Here is a 12,864-nt window from a genome sequence, read left to right as displayed (position 1 = left end):
AAAGAAAGAAAGAAAGAAAGAAAAGAAAAGAAAAGAAAAGAAAAGAAAAGAAAAGAAAAGAAAAGAAAAGAAAAGAAAAGAAAAGAAAAGAAAACAAGAAAGAAAGTTGCCATCTGCACAGAGAGAAGGGACCTCAGTGAACTCAAGCATGAGAGCACCCATGGGCTCAGACCTGCAGGCCAGACGGAGAAGCGTGAGAAGAAAACCTCCGTGGTTCCTGCCCCAGCCTGGGTGTGGTGTTCATTTCCATGCATAGCAGTTTTTATGCATCCCAGGCTGGCCTGCAGCTGGCTTTGCAGGTCAAGACGACAGTGAGCTTCTGATCCTCTAGTCTCCTGTTTCTACCTTCCAGCTCTGGGCTTACAGCCTCGCCCACCAGCCTGGTTTTCAAGGTGTGGTATTTTGTTACAACAGCTCAAGCTGACTAAAGCAAATATCACAACTAGGTCTACAATACTAAATGATTTAAAAAAAAATTCATAGGCAGAGGCAGGCGGATTTCTGAGTTCAAGGCCAGCCTGGTCTACAAAGTGAGTTCCAGGACAGCCAGGGCTACACAGAGAAAACCCTGTCTCAAAAAAAAAAAAAAAAAAAATGTGTAGACTAAATGAGCTTTTGCTTTTATAGAACAACTTAATTATAGAACCAGTAATTAACATGAAATGCATAAAAATACTTTCCGGTCAAAAGGGACACCAAGTGAAACCTACTAAGCAATTCACCACAGCCTGACTAAACCTTGATGCCCTCGAATGTGGTGGGCAGACACCACAGGGCTGACGGTGTGTACGGACCTGGGGCTCTCAGTAAGTGACCGACCGGCCTGCACCCGGAGCCCCAGACCATGAGCAAGGCCTTTAGGTCCAAGTGCTTGTGACAAACTGAAATATTAACTCCATCTTTTCATAAGGCCATGGGAGTCAGCATGCTGAAGGCCGGAACTATTCCTCACCTTTTTGGGATCCATGTTGAATTTCTTCCTTCCCATGGCTATTTGCTTGTTCCTCTGAGTAGTTTTGCTATTGGTTTTAAACAATTTTGAAAAATCATTAGTATTTCACAGAATCACAGCAGAATCACACACCCCTGTTCCTTTTCCATCTCAGGTCAACCTGGGACAGAAGGCATCGGTGTCCCGCAGACCCTACTGCCCTCCACAGGTGACACTGCTGTGGCATTTTGTATTTTTCATGAACAGTAAGACTTCTTCAGAAAGGCTAATGGTGGAAAGCAAGACTTCGGAGTACTGTTCTCGTGATACAGAGGGTTAACTCAGAGCCCCTCTACTTATTCCCAAACCTATAAAGTTGGTGAGGACACAGGAGGCATGAGGAAGGATGGCCCTAGCTCCTGCTACAGCATAAAGTGGGGGAGAAGTCTGAACAGTCACAAGTGGTTTACCTCTCCTCCACTGAAGTCAGGTTGTCAATCTCCGTCATCACTTCTGCAATTTCATATTTCAGCCTCTGTTAGAAAAGAAGGAACTGGTCATGGGGTATCTTAACTCTCCTATACTCATAGGCTCAGAGACATCCTGATCTTCTCCAGGCACAAGCTTTTCCAAGGACTCATATGAGCATCACAAGGCCAAAACCCAACATCTGTACCAGAAAGGTAGACTCAATGTCAGAGGCAGCTCAGCACAGCGAACACTAGCAAGCAAGCATACACTCATGCATGCACACTCATGTACTCACACACTCATGCACACGCATAGTCATGCATGCCCACACTCATGCGCGCCCACACTCATGCGCGCCCACACTCATGCGCACCCACACACGGTCTCCACCCCTCATCATACATATCACAGGTGTCCAACTAGGCAAGCTCTTAAGAAACTGTGTGAAAATCAAGAAGGAAGTAAAAACTATAAAAGCATGTACAGGCAAGCAGGGGTTCTTAGGTAAATCATGTAGTCACCGCATATAACCAGTCGCATGGGTAGCCCTGCACTCTAAGGGGAACAGAAACTTGGATATGTCTAGGTTGTCATCAGGTTTGCCAACTAGTCTCAGGATTGTCATTTCATAAAAGATGAAACCCCTCAGGGCTAGAGAAATGGCTTAGAAGCTAAGAGACTGTTACCCTCTTCCAGAGAACCTAAGTTCAATCCGCGCACACGCATCAGCTGGCTCACAACCACTTAAGTCCAGCTCCAGGGGGTCCCAGTCCTCTGGCCTGTGGGCACCTGCACTCATGTACATAGATCCACACACATATACAGCATTTAAAGTAATAAAAATTCAAAGTGATGATTAGTTACGATTCTTTTTTTTTTTTTTTAAAGATTTATTTATTTATTATATGTAAGTACACTGTAGCTGTCTTCAGACACTCCAGGAGAGGGCGTCAGATCTTGTTACGGATGGTTATGAGCCACCATGTGGTTGCTGGGATTTGAACTCTGGACCTTCGGAAGAGCAGTCGGGTGCTCTTACCCACTGAGCCACTCACCAGCCCACGATTCTTTTTAAAAGGACAACATGAAGCCCTAAGGTCAAGGCCCAACTTAGAGACATCAGAAACGGAGGGGACAGAATAGGCTCAATCCCCTCCGGCTGGCTTCCCCACCTCTCTGCAGTCAGAGTTCAGGGAAGGGTCCATATCACTAAGCAGTACGATCACTTCTGTCCACACGATATCCACACTTACTCTTTAGATAAAGGACTTCTCTGGTTTGCAGAATTTTCCAAGAATGCAGGCTAACCTTACAGCCAAACAGCCACCAATTACCTCTCAAGTACAAAGACATTTTATTCAGAACCCTATTATGTGTGTGCCAACAAGTTCAGACTTAAATAAGTTCCTAGAAAGGGGCCTTTGTCTAGGACAATCGTGGCCTGTGAGGCAACATTTACTTTGGCAATGACAGTGACTAGGAGGCCCCGCAAGCAGAGCCATACAACTGTCTTTCCTGAGGATCCGGGTGGCCTCTGCGGTGTCTGAAGCATCTCAGTTCCCAGCTCCGAATGTACCGTATGTAGCTTCACTCAGCTCTTGTCCGACTGGATACCCTCCACCCTCCTAGTCACGTACACAACTGTGGGAAGGCACTGTTTACCCATCGGTTTTATTCATCTTCGTTTAAATTTGTTATTCTGCCCTTACCAAATAGGCACATGGCACACAGTTAGAATCCAACGAATATGCTTGTGTGCCCACTCAAAGGGCACAGACTAACAAAGGTACAGAAGGTACCTCTCTAAGTGCCTGGGGTAATGTGCACAAAACATGGCAGCATGCGCCAGGCTGCTGCCACTGCTTCTGCTAACACTAACTCTGAGGCCACGTGACAACCACTGGGAATGTCAGCCCCGTCCGGGTCTCTACCAGAGCCTGTGCTCTCTGGGATGGACAGTCTTGGCTGCGCCAGTCTGGAGAAGCCATCTCCTCTGGCTCTGTATTTCTAATACACACATACTGAAGACTCAATCTCACGTGTTCCTGAAGCTACCCTATTCAGTATGCCACAGAAAGCCATACACTAAGTCACTCTGCTGTTGCTGTTTTACCTCAATGTCATCAATAAGTTCCTTTTTTCTTCTACGAATGTCCAAAAGTTCTTCTCGCTCTTCTAATGACAGGTCTTCAGGCACTGAAAAGAAGAAGAAAGAAGAAAGAAAGGTCAACGCCTTCAGGGAACCTGGTCAGGCTGGAGAGTGGAGGCAGGAGGTCGGGTCGGGGGCCCTGACCCTCTTCTGACCCACCCCACAGAGGGTGCCTGCTGCTCTGGAGAAAAACAAAACTAAAGGACACCAAGCACCTCTGTGCACACCTCCCCCCACCACAGTGCTGACTATCCCGCCCCCATGCTTTAGCACAGGCCTTCTCCACCACAGAGCCCTGAGGAGAGGTTACCATGGTGGGGTACTTCTCTGTACCCTCTTACAGGCTGTAGTGCTAAGATAGACACAGATGTACCAGCACACCCCAGCACCCAGCAGGGAGCAGTGGGCAAGGTGGTCCTGCTGTACTCAGCTCTCAACTGCATGTAGCCTTTCACTGAAGTGCTATATATGTAACACATAAAACACGCACTGAACCAGACACACACCAGTAAGAAAGGTCAAAGTGGTTACACTCTGGGGACTGAGAAATGAAGTGGGAAGGCAGCACGGTGCTGGCCGCCCACACTCAGCCCCACCGTGAGCCTCGTAGAACTAGGGGCTTTCTTAGGCACAACTACAAAAATGCATGTCAATCTCACTAGACTGGCTGTGCTGGAGTGGGAGCAGAGTTGGAGAAGCACAAATGAGCAGGAACTTGGGGAAGCACTCAGGTACATCAGACAGCATCCAGGATGCACACGCCATGACCAGCTAGCTGCTTTCCATTAAGCATATACAGAGGACCACTCTGCAGTAGTGCAGCTGGAGTGCAGCGATGTTGAAGAAGCACTTTTTTTTTTTTAGCTTTGTTCCCCACTGCCATGATAAAATACCCTGACAAAGCCGTATTAGGGGGAAAGGGTGCATTTGGCTCCCAACTCCAGTCCACTGTTGTAGGGGCTCCGTGAAGTTTGAACACACACCCAGGAGCAGAGAGAATGAGTGTGTATGACCATGCTAATGCACAGCTTGCTCTCATCACTCACTAGAACCCAGCCTGTGCATGAAATGGCGCTGCCCACACTCACAGGAGGTCTTCCTCACCTTAACCCAATCAAGAAACTCTCTCACGGCCACAACCACAAACCAATCTGTTCTAGAGAATTCTTTACTGAGACTTCTTTTCCAGGTGATTCTGTATTATGTCAAGTTGGCAATTAATACTAACCACAGATAGGCTGAAGAGATGACCCTGAGGTTAAGAGCACTGGCTGTCCTTCCAGAGGACCTAGGTTCAATCTGCAGCACCCACATGCTAGATAACAACTCTAACTCCAGCTCACCCTCAGATAGACATACATGCAGAAAAAAGCATCAATTCACATAAAATAAACAAATCATTTTAAAAAAAAAAAACTAATCACGGGCACATAAACACTGTCATAAAATGACCAGAACAATGAATCGAATGTATAATAAGCACACCCTGTAAGGCAAGGAGAGAGGAGAGGGGCAGGGCATCTCTTGCATTGCTACCTGTTTCTTCCTCTGCTCGCCCCACACCAAAACATGAATCGTACCTTAGTGGCATCCATCCTTAGGTAATGCCAAAATGCTACTAAGGAAACGGTTACTGTTTTCCAAATAACAAAGGGCTATAAAATACCTGGGCCCCACCAAACACCATGAGGACAGTCATTATTATCCCTATTTTATAACTGAGGCCAAGAGAGATTGAATGATTTTTCCCTAGGCAAGAGAGATTGAAGACAGAATGGGGATGGAAAGATGGCTCAGCACGTAAGAGCACTTGGTGCTCTATCAGAGGCTCGGAATTTGATCCCAGTACCTACACCAGGCAGTTCACAAGTGTCTGTGACTGTGATTCCAAGGGGCTACATAGCCCTTTAGGAGTCACTGAATGAGCACACACACCTAGATAGATAGATAGATAGATAGATAGATAGATAGATAGATAGATAGATAGACAGACAGACTCTTTTAAAAAGAAATAAGGTCTGCAATTCAAGGTAGCTGGTAAACAACAAGAACAGCACAATCCGAGATGGTCAACGCATGCCAAGCCTAACAAACTTAGATTACCACGCGGTCCCTGGAACCAGTGTCTTCCTTCTACCTTGCAAGTGCCAGCTTCATCATGGAACTGCCTTCTGCCCTGCTACCCAGTACTTGGTAGCTAAGGCTATGTGCTTGCTTCCTCACCCCAGGGCTCCTCAAGCTTCTCTCCAGGAGCCTCTCTAGCACCTCTCCTTCATTCTCACTAGCCTGAGCTGTCTCAGGTTGAGATCTCAGCTCAGCTCATACCAATCAGCAAAAGTAGGAGGCATGTCCAACACGCACGCGCACGCGCGCGCACACACACACACACACACACACGCACACGCACACACACACACGCACACGCACACACACACACACACACACACACACACGACATTTTATGCCTTTTATGTCAAAGAGAAGACATAAAAGGAGCCAGCAATGCCCAATACCGAGAAAGATGAAGCATAAACAAGCATACACATTTTCTCTTCAAAACTATTATCACAATCATCAACTTTAACAAAGAGAATATTTCTCAAATTAGGCAGCCTTTAGTGGTATTAGCCAGATACTAGTCAACCACACCGGTCAGCTGCCTAAAGCCACCCTAAGAAAGCCTAAGGCTTCTCTTCTGCTGACCTCTCCGACTTACATACACAAGAGTCTAGAAGGAGCTGGGCCGTGGTGGCACACGCCTTTAATCCCAGCACTTGGGAGGCAGAGGCAGGCAGATTTCTGAGTTCGAGGTCAGCCTGGTCTACAGAGTGAGTTCTAGGACAGCCAGGGCTACAAAGAGAAACCCTGTCTTGAAAAAAAAAAAAAAAAAAAAAAAAAAAAAAGTCTAAAGGAAAGAGCTGCAGATTTCAATCTTCTGCAGATGGTTTTTCTAAGAAAGCGGTCTTCCTCTGCTGCCCCGAAGACAAGAAGGCTGCTAAGAATGAACAAAGGTAATGGAAACACCTAGATGGTTTCATCCTAAAGATGCCAGTGCTCATTCATTGGAACCTTCCCACGCCTGCCTGGATTCTCTCTTCCTACAATGCCTGTCTTAGCCTTTAAAGGCAAGGAGGCACTAAACAATAAAGTGCTGCCCATTCACCTTGCCAGGAAGCCTTGTCTTAAAGAAGAGAGGAGCTGGAGAGGCGGCCATAGGAAGAGTGCTTCCCGCCAAACCCAACCTGAGTGTGATCCCCAGGATCCACATGTTAGGAGGAAAGGACTGACTCCCATATGTGTACCATGGGGCGCACACACACACACACACACACACACACACACACACGGGGGGGGGGAATATGTAATTTTAAAAATATAATTTTTGTCAGGTAGGATAATGGTGTTGCAGTTATATGGAAAATATCCTTATTTTCTAGATATTTATACTCAATTATTTTGTGGTATAAGGCTATTATATCTAAATTTTACTCTCAAAGACTTCAGAAAAAAATTGAGTAAGCTAAAAATTACTGAATCATTTGATTGGTTATCAGTTCTACATTCAAAGTTTTGAGATTTCTAGGCCAGGTATGTGGGGCATGCCTTTAATCCCAGCACTCAGGAGACTACAGCAGGGGGATCTCTGTAAGCTCAATAGCGGCCTGGTTTTCATATTAAGCTCCATGCTAGCCAAGGCTACACTATGAGACTATCTCCTGGAGTAAGATGGAAGAGGAGACAAGGAAGGAAAAGAAAAAAATTAAAATTTCTCATAATAAAAAGTGACACCCCCCCCACACAAAAAAAAAAACAAAAACAAAACCCTCCTTGGACTCAAACAGCTAGTAGCATCTCTTCTCTAACATCTTTTGAGGTATTTGGCAGAAGCAGGCATGGGAAATGGGACACTCTTCCACACACTAGAAAGACGAACAGGGCTGGGTTGTGTAATGCAGCATTAATGCAAAGGATAAAAGAACATGAAACACTACCCTGGACCAATCCCTGCACTTCCTCTGTCACTCCTATACCTTGCCACACTGTCATGTTGTCAGGTGCCAGGACGTACCATGAACATGGCAAGCACTGTTTGGCACCACCCCCAGCATCTCTCTGCAGGCCCCTTCACATGCTCAGCTGCCATGTGCAGAGTGGAATGGCATTCGATGCTGGGGGAAGGCTCACTAATGCTGCAGACCCTCCCCAACAGCGGGTCAGTCCTTAAGGGCCCAGCGAAGTCCATACAAAGCTTGGACTCGCTTCTGACATCCTGGGCTCTGCCTTGTCACTTTTAAGTCTCTTGGCTTAGGAGAAGTAAGGGTATCCTAATGAAAAATATTTCCTCCAACTTCAAGTAAGAAAAAAGGCAAAGCTGTCCATCCAGCACGGTCTTTAACAAGAAGTACTCAACAGAAGGCGTGCTTTCTTTTATGAGAATACTGAGTGACAGCTTCACTGTGGAGGGCCGTGAAGCCATTTTCTGTGAGGTAAAAGTGTGCCTGGTGGTCATCTGATATGTCACTGCTTCTCCTGAGTGACATCAGCTTAAAGTCAGACTAAAGGCAAGAGCAATAGACGTGTGGTTCCTGCAAGCACTGCTGGCTTACAGAGATCTCTGCTAGAGCTCAGAATGTTGCTCCCTTCCCTTACAAGTCAGATCTGGAGGCCTGCTGCAACTTCATGATTTCCACTACACCCTATGGAATAGAGACGGTTGACACGGCCTTCTTGGGCGTTGCTGCACTCTTGCTGTAACGGCCACAGATGCCCCCAGCTGGCCGTTAGGCTCCTGGCACATGCTTTTGTTGTGCACATTTGCTGTGATGATTGGGCATTTGTGCTTCCCTCTACTTCCTGTAACTTATTTTACTGGCACCATCCCTGAGAATGTCATACCACTCAGAAAATTGTCAAATGTCAGTCCACTAGAGAAGCACTCCACTGTGGTAAAGCTTTCTGGGTATTACCAAGTAAGTCTCTGGGGATTTAATCCTCTCGCCATTCCTTTCTCTTTTCTTCTCTCCTTTGCTCCTCTTCTTCCCCTTTATTTGTGATGCTGGGTATTTGTGTGGTGCTGTGCATGTGACGCTGTCACCTACCATAGAACTCTACCCCAGCCCAGCTTTGATCCCTTTTATAGCAGAATAGGGAGCCTTGCACAAGCCAGGTAACTGAGCCACACTCCAAACCCTTTATTTATTTTGAGACAGTCTTGCTAAGTTAGCCAGGTTGGTCTTGAACTCATACAGTCTTAATTCTTTATAAAGTTTTGAGGTTGGTGGCTAGGCAAAAGTTGGCAATTCCACAATTCATAACATTTTCCCCGTATCCTACACAAAGGCCGCAGCAGTGAATACAGGGAAATACTTCCTCATGATCCCAAGCAGTCAAGGAAGAGAAGCAGGGAGGGGAGGCACCCTGAGCATGCCCACCCTGGCTGTCCTGCGGGTTCTCACTGGGGATGGACAGGATCTATCTACTTTTAAGATGCCTTACAAGAAGAGGATCCTTTGATGACTCTTTCCAGAAATTGAAGTGTTTATAGTGCTATGGTTTGCAGAAGGAGATGCTGAAAGAACTGCCAGCTTTGTTATCAGGAACAGAGCAGGGCAGCTTGACAAGCACTACACACAACAGCCCAGCTCCAGACACCAGGAGCCTTTCCAGCCTGCCAGCAAGTCTGAACTCTGCTGCTCACTGCAAGTACAGCTCGCATGAACCATTTGTCATACAGCGTTCTCATGTCAACAGGTATGGTATGAGGACAAATGATGCTTTCCTGACTTCCAGGGTGAATGGTTCCAAAGTGAACAGCTCTGACCGGTGTGCGACTCACACTTCATTCCGAGTGGGGAGAGGGTAGTAACATCTGGATTCTGGAATGTGGGCTGTAGTGTTTGCTGTTTCTCATCTTATCCCACATGGAGGCAGGCCTGAGTTCTGTGCTCACACAATAAGGAGCCATACAGAGCATAACTTCCAGGACAGCAGAGAGCCCTAGCAGCACAGTGCAGGCTAACTGCAGGACAGCAGGTACGGTTTCAGTTTGGTCCAAATTCTGGAGAGCAAACAAATGCTTTCACAAGGTAAAACAGTAGGGAAGGAAGGCAGGAAATCCTGTGTTTCTGCTGCTGGCACGGCTTCAGAGAAGAGTCACACAAACTCATGACCCGGCCAAGCCTTGCTTTCTCAGGTTCCTGCCTCCTTTAAATGAAGATTTGCAAATCAAAGCACCAGAGTCTGCCGCCAGCCCGGATGGGTAACTAAAACTGGGCCTGACTTTGTCCGAAATGAAGGAGAAAGCGGACAAACTCCCAAACCTTGTGCTGAACAGTGGTGGTGCACGCCTTTAATCCCAGCACTCGGGAGGCAGAGGCAGGCGGATTTCTGAGTTCGAGGCCAGCCAGGCCTATACAGAAAAACCCTGTCTTGAAAAACCAAAAAAAAAAAAAAAACAAAAAAACAAAACAAAAACAAACAAACAAAAATCCAAACCTTGCAAAATAACTTTCAGAAAAGGTGAAACCAGCTACTTTTCAGACAATAACATTTTAAGATAATTCACTGGTAGCGGATCTGCAGGCAAACAGCTGTGGACTACCCTACCTCTGCGAAACAGTGTCCAGTGCTCAAAGGGAGCAGCGTGAGCAAAGGCTCTCAGTCCTGATGCTAATCTCTTGAAGAGATTTAGTGCTGCTGTTGGAACCCAAAGCAAAAGGCACACTGGGTTAGTAGACATGTAAAAGAACACAGGGGCTGGTGAGATGGCTCAGCGGGTAAGAGCACCTGACTGCTCTTCCGAAGGTCCAGAGTTCAAATCCCAGCAACCACATGGTGGCTCACAACCATCTGTAACAAGATCTGACTCCCTCTTCTGGAGTGTCTGAAAACAGCTACAGTGTACTTACATATAATAAATAAATAAAGCTTTTTTTAAAAATTTTTAAAAAAGAACACAGGACTTGGAAGAGAAAATCAAATCACATTGTTGTAACATTCTTAACCTAGCTAGATACCTGTAAGCAGCCCAGAAGGCTGAGTCAAGAGAAACACCCTAAGTTTAAGGCCAGTCAGAGCTACAGAATGAGACTTTGTTTCAAAAACACTAAAACAAGACAGACATCAAAAACAGGAGAAAAAATATTATTTTCCTATATGAGAAATGGTATAATATGTTTAGTGATAGACTATAACAAGTTGAAAATAAATTATTACAGGGCTAGAAAAATGGTTCAGAGGTTAAGAGCATCGGCAGAAGAACTGCCATGGGTTCAAGTCTAAGAGCCCACTTGGCAGCTCATGATATCTGGAACTCCAGGGGACATAACACCCTCTTCTGGTCTCTGTAGGCACCAAGCATGCATATGATGGACAGACAGATATAGGCAAAATGCCCATACAGATAAGTATCACTGTCTTTATAAACAGAATACAGTGTAGTGGCTGGGGAGATGGCTTAGTGCGTAAGAACACTCGCTAAGCAAGAGTGTGAACCTGAGTAAATCTCTAGCAGTCACAGAAGAAGCTGTTGTTGCTGTGCACAACTGCAACCCTGGCACTGTGGGGACACAGGCAGGAGGATTACTGGGCCTTCCTAGTCACTACATGCTCTAGTGAATAAACCCAGCAGGACACTGAACATCCTCCTCTATCCTCCACACAGAAACACAGTCATCCCCCCCCCCCCACACACACACACACTATAAACCCTGAAGCTGCTAACAAGGTCGGAGACACTGTATGGAGAGAGTGGAGTGCTGCTCTGTTTATCACATTCAATAAAATCCAGGCATGGACCCATTATACACTGCCTGTTCACAGACATCGAAGGATAGAAATATTTACATCTCAGAATCAAGGAAAAATAGGGCATTCTGTATATAGCTTAGAAAACATATTGGTATTTAAAATATATGCTGATACTAAAGAATCAACAGTTATCTCGAAGATGAGCAAGCACTTTGTAACAGTGAAGTTATGTGAATAATTCACTGTGTGACAAATTACAGGTGCCAGAAGCTGTGATTTCTCAGCTCTGGATTGTTGCTGTACCTAAGCCTCCCTTGTAACTCACTCCACCCGCCCCCCCCCCACACACACACACACGAGCATTGTCTCCCTGTGTCTCTCTCACACATTGTCCATAGGCTAACATTCTGTTCTACAACTCTCCTGAGAAAAGATAAGATCCCCGAGTTAAGAACTGTGACCAGAAACATTGTTTTAAGGATCAAAAGTCAAATATGATAACAAATGATCCAATGAACAGAAATGTGACCACTTAGTTACTCAACCATATGTTCTGGCACTCAACAGCAGACTGGAAATGGTATCTGCCATGTTCAAGTTTACTGTCACTGCAAGTAATCAACACTAACTCACCAAGGCTAACTTTCCTGTTGCCATTTGACAGCTTTTAGATTTTCTTGATCATGGACGTGCCAGTCCTACAGGATATTAGCAAGGCATGAGCTCAGACACTGGTCCCCACTGAGCCACTAAAGAGTCCTGTAAAGAGAAACACCTGACCTGCATTCCAAACACTAGTGACTCAAACATTAGTAAGGATGGGTCAGAAAGACAGTCCAGAGCAGGGAGAACTCAGCAAGGACAGAAGAGCAGCTGGGCACAGAAGTAGCGTTGAGCCTGTGGGTAAGAGCCTCTTGCCCACTGAGGTGATAAGGCCAGTCAACACACTCACATCCAAGTGGGTCACCTGGTCAGTCACATGATGATTGCAGCAGGAAGGGACAGTGGGGAGTACTCCAGCTGGCCTGGGTACTGGGCTGAGCTACAGGGCCAGGTAGAACTGGGAGCCTCAAGGTCACATGGGAATTGCTAGTGCATGGTTACCCTCTTGGGTCCCCTCAACCTTCACTGTTCCTCTTTATTGTCCCAGGACCCTCTGCCTGGAGTTCTTTGAATTAAGTAAAACAATTACAGAGAAGTAAAATGTGAATACTTTGCCACCTGGGCACTACTGTTAGAGGAAACCCTGAAACAAGACCATTCAGAGAAAAGTTCTGAGCCAGGTGGAGAAGGAAGCTCTCCGGTCCACGCTGAAGGAACGCCATGACACAGCAGACAGTATCTCATGGAATAAAGAACTAGGAACTGGAGGCTGCAGCCAATGAACAGCAGAGCAACCAGGCTTCCCTCATGCTCCTAAGCATCATGAACCATCAAGTGGAGTCTTGATAGATTTTATACGAAAATGTCCAGGCTATGCAAGGAAGGAACTGAGTTTCAAATTCCAAAGACGGGGGGGATTAAGATTGGACCGAAAGCCGGGCACGGTGGCACACGCCTTTAA

At 46.2% G+C, this 12,864-nt stretch overlaps 1 protein-coding gene across 3 annotated transcripts in view; it reads right to left on the bottom strand.

The window, feature by feature from the left end:
- Positions 1-12,864, bottom strand: part of Cyth3 (cytohesin 3) — an 82,700-nt gene that overhangs the window by 25,279 nt on the left and 44,557 nt on the right. For all 3 annotated transcript variants that reach the window (XM_029533458.1, XM_029533457.1, XM_029533456.1), the window contains exons 2-4: positions 3,516-3,598; positions 1,402-1,466; positions 953-1,019 (exon numbers count right to left, since the gene is read on the bottom strand). In XM_029533458.1, coding sequence (XP_029389318.1) covers positions 953-1,019; positions 1,402-1,439 — 105 coding nt within the window. In that variant the 5' untranslated portion in view covers positions 1,440-1,466; positions 3,516-3,598. The remainder of the gene's footprint in view (positions 1-952; positions 1,020-1,401; positions 1,467-3,515; positions 3,599-12,864) is intronic.

The sequence above is a fragment of the Mus pahari genome, chromosome 23 (genome assembly GCF_900095145.1).
Source record: "Mus pahari chromosome 23, PAHARI_EIJ_v1.1, whole genome shotgun sequence".
In the NCBI taxonomy this organism is placed as follows: domain Eukaryota; kingdom Metazoa; phylum Chordata; class Mammalia; order Rodentia; family Muridae; genus Mus; species Mus pahari.
The sequence above is the reverse complement of the archived record's forward strand: the minus strand, read 5'-3'. Positions and strand labels throughout refer to the sequence as shown.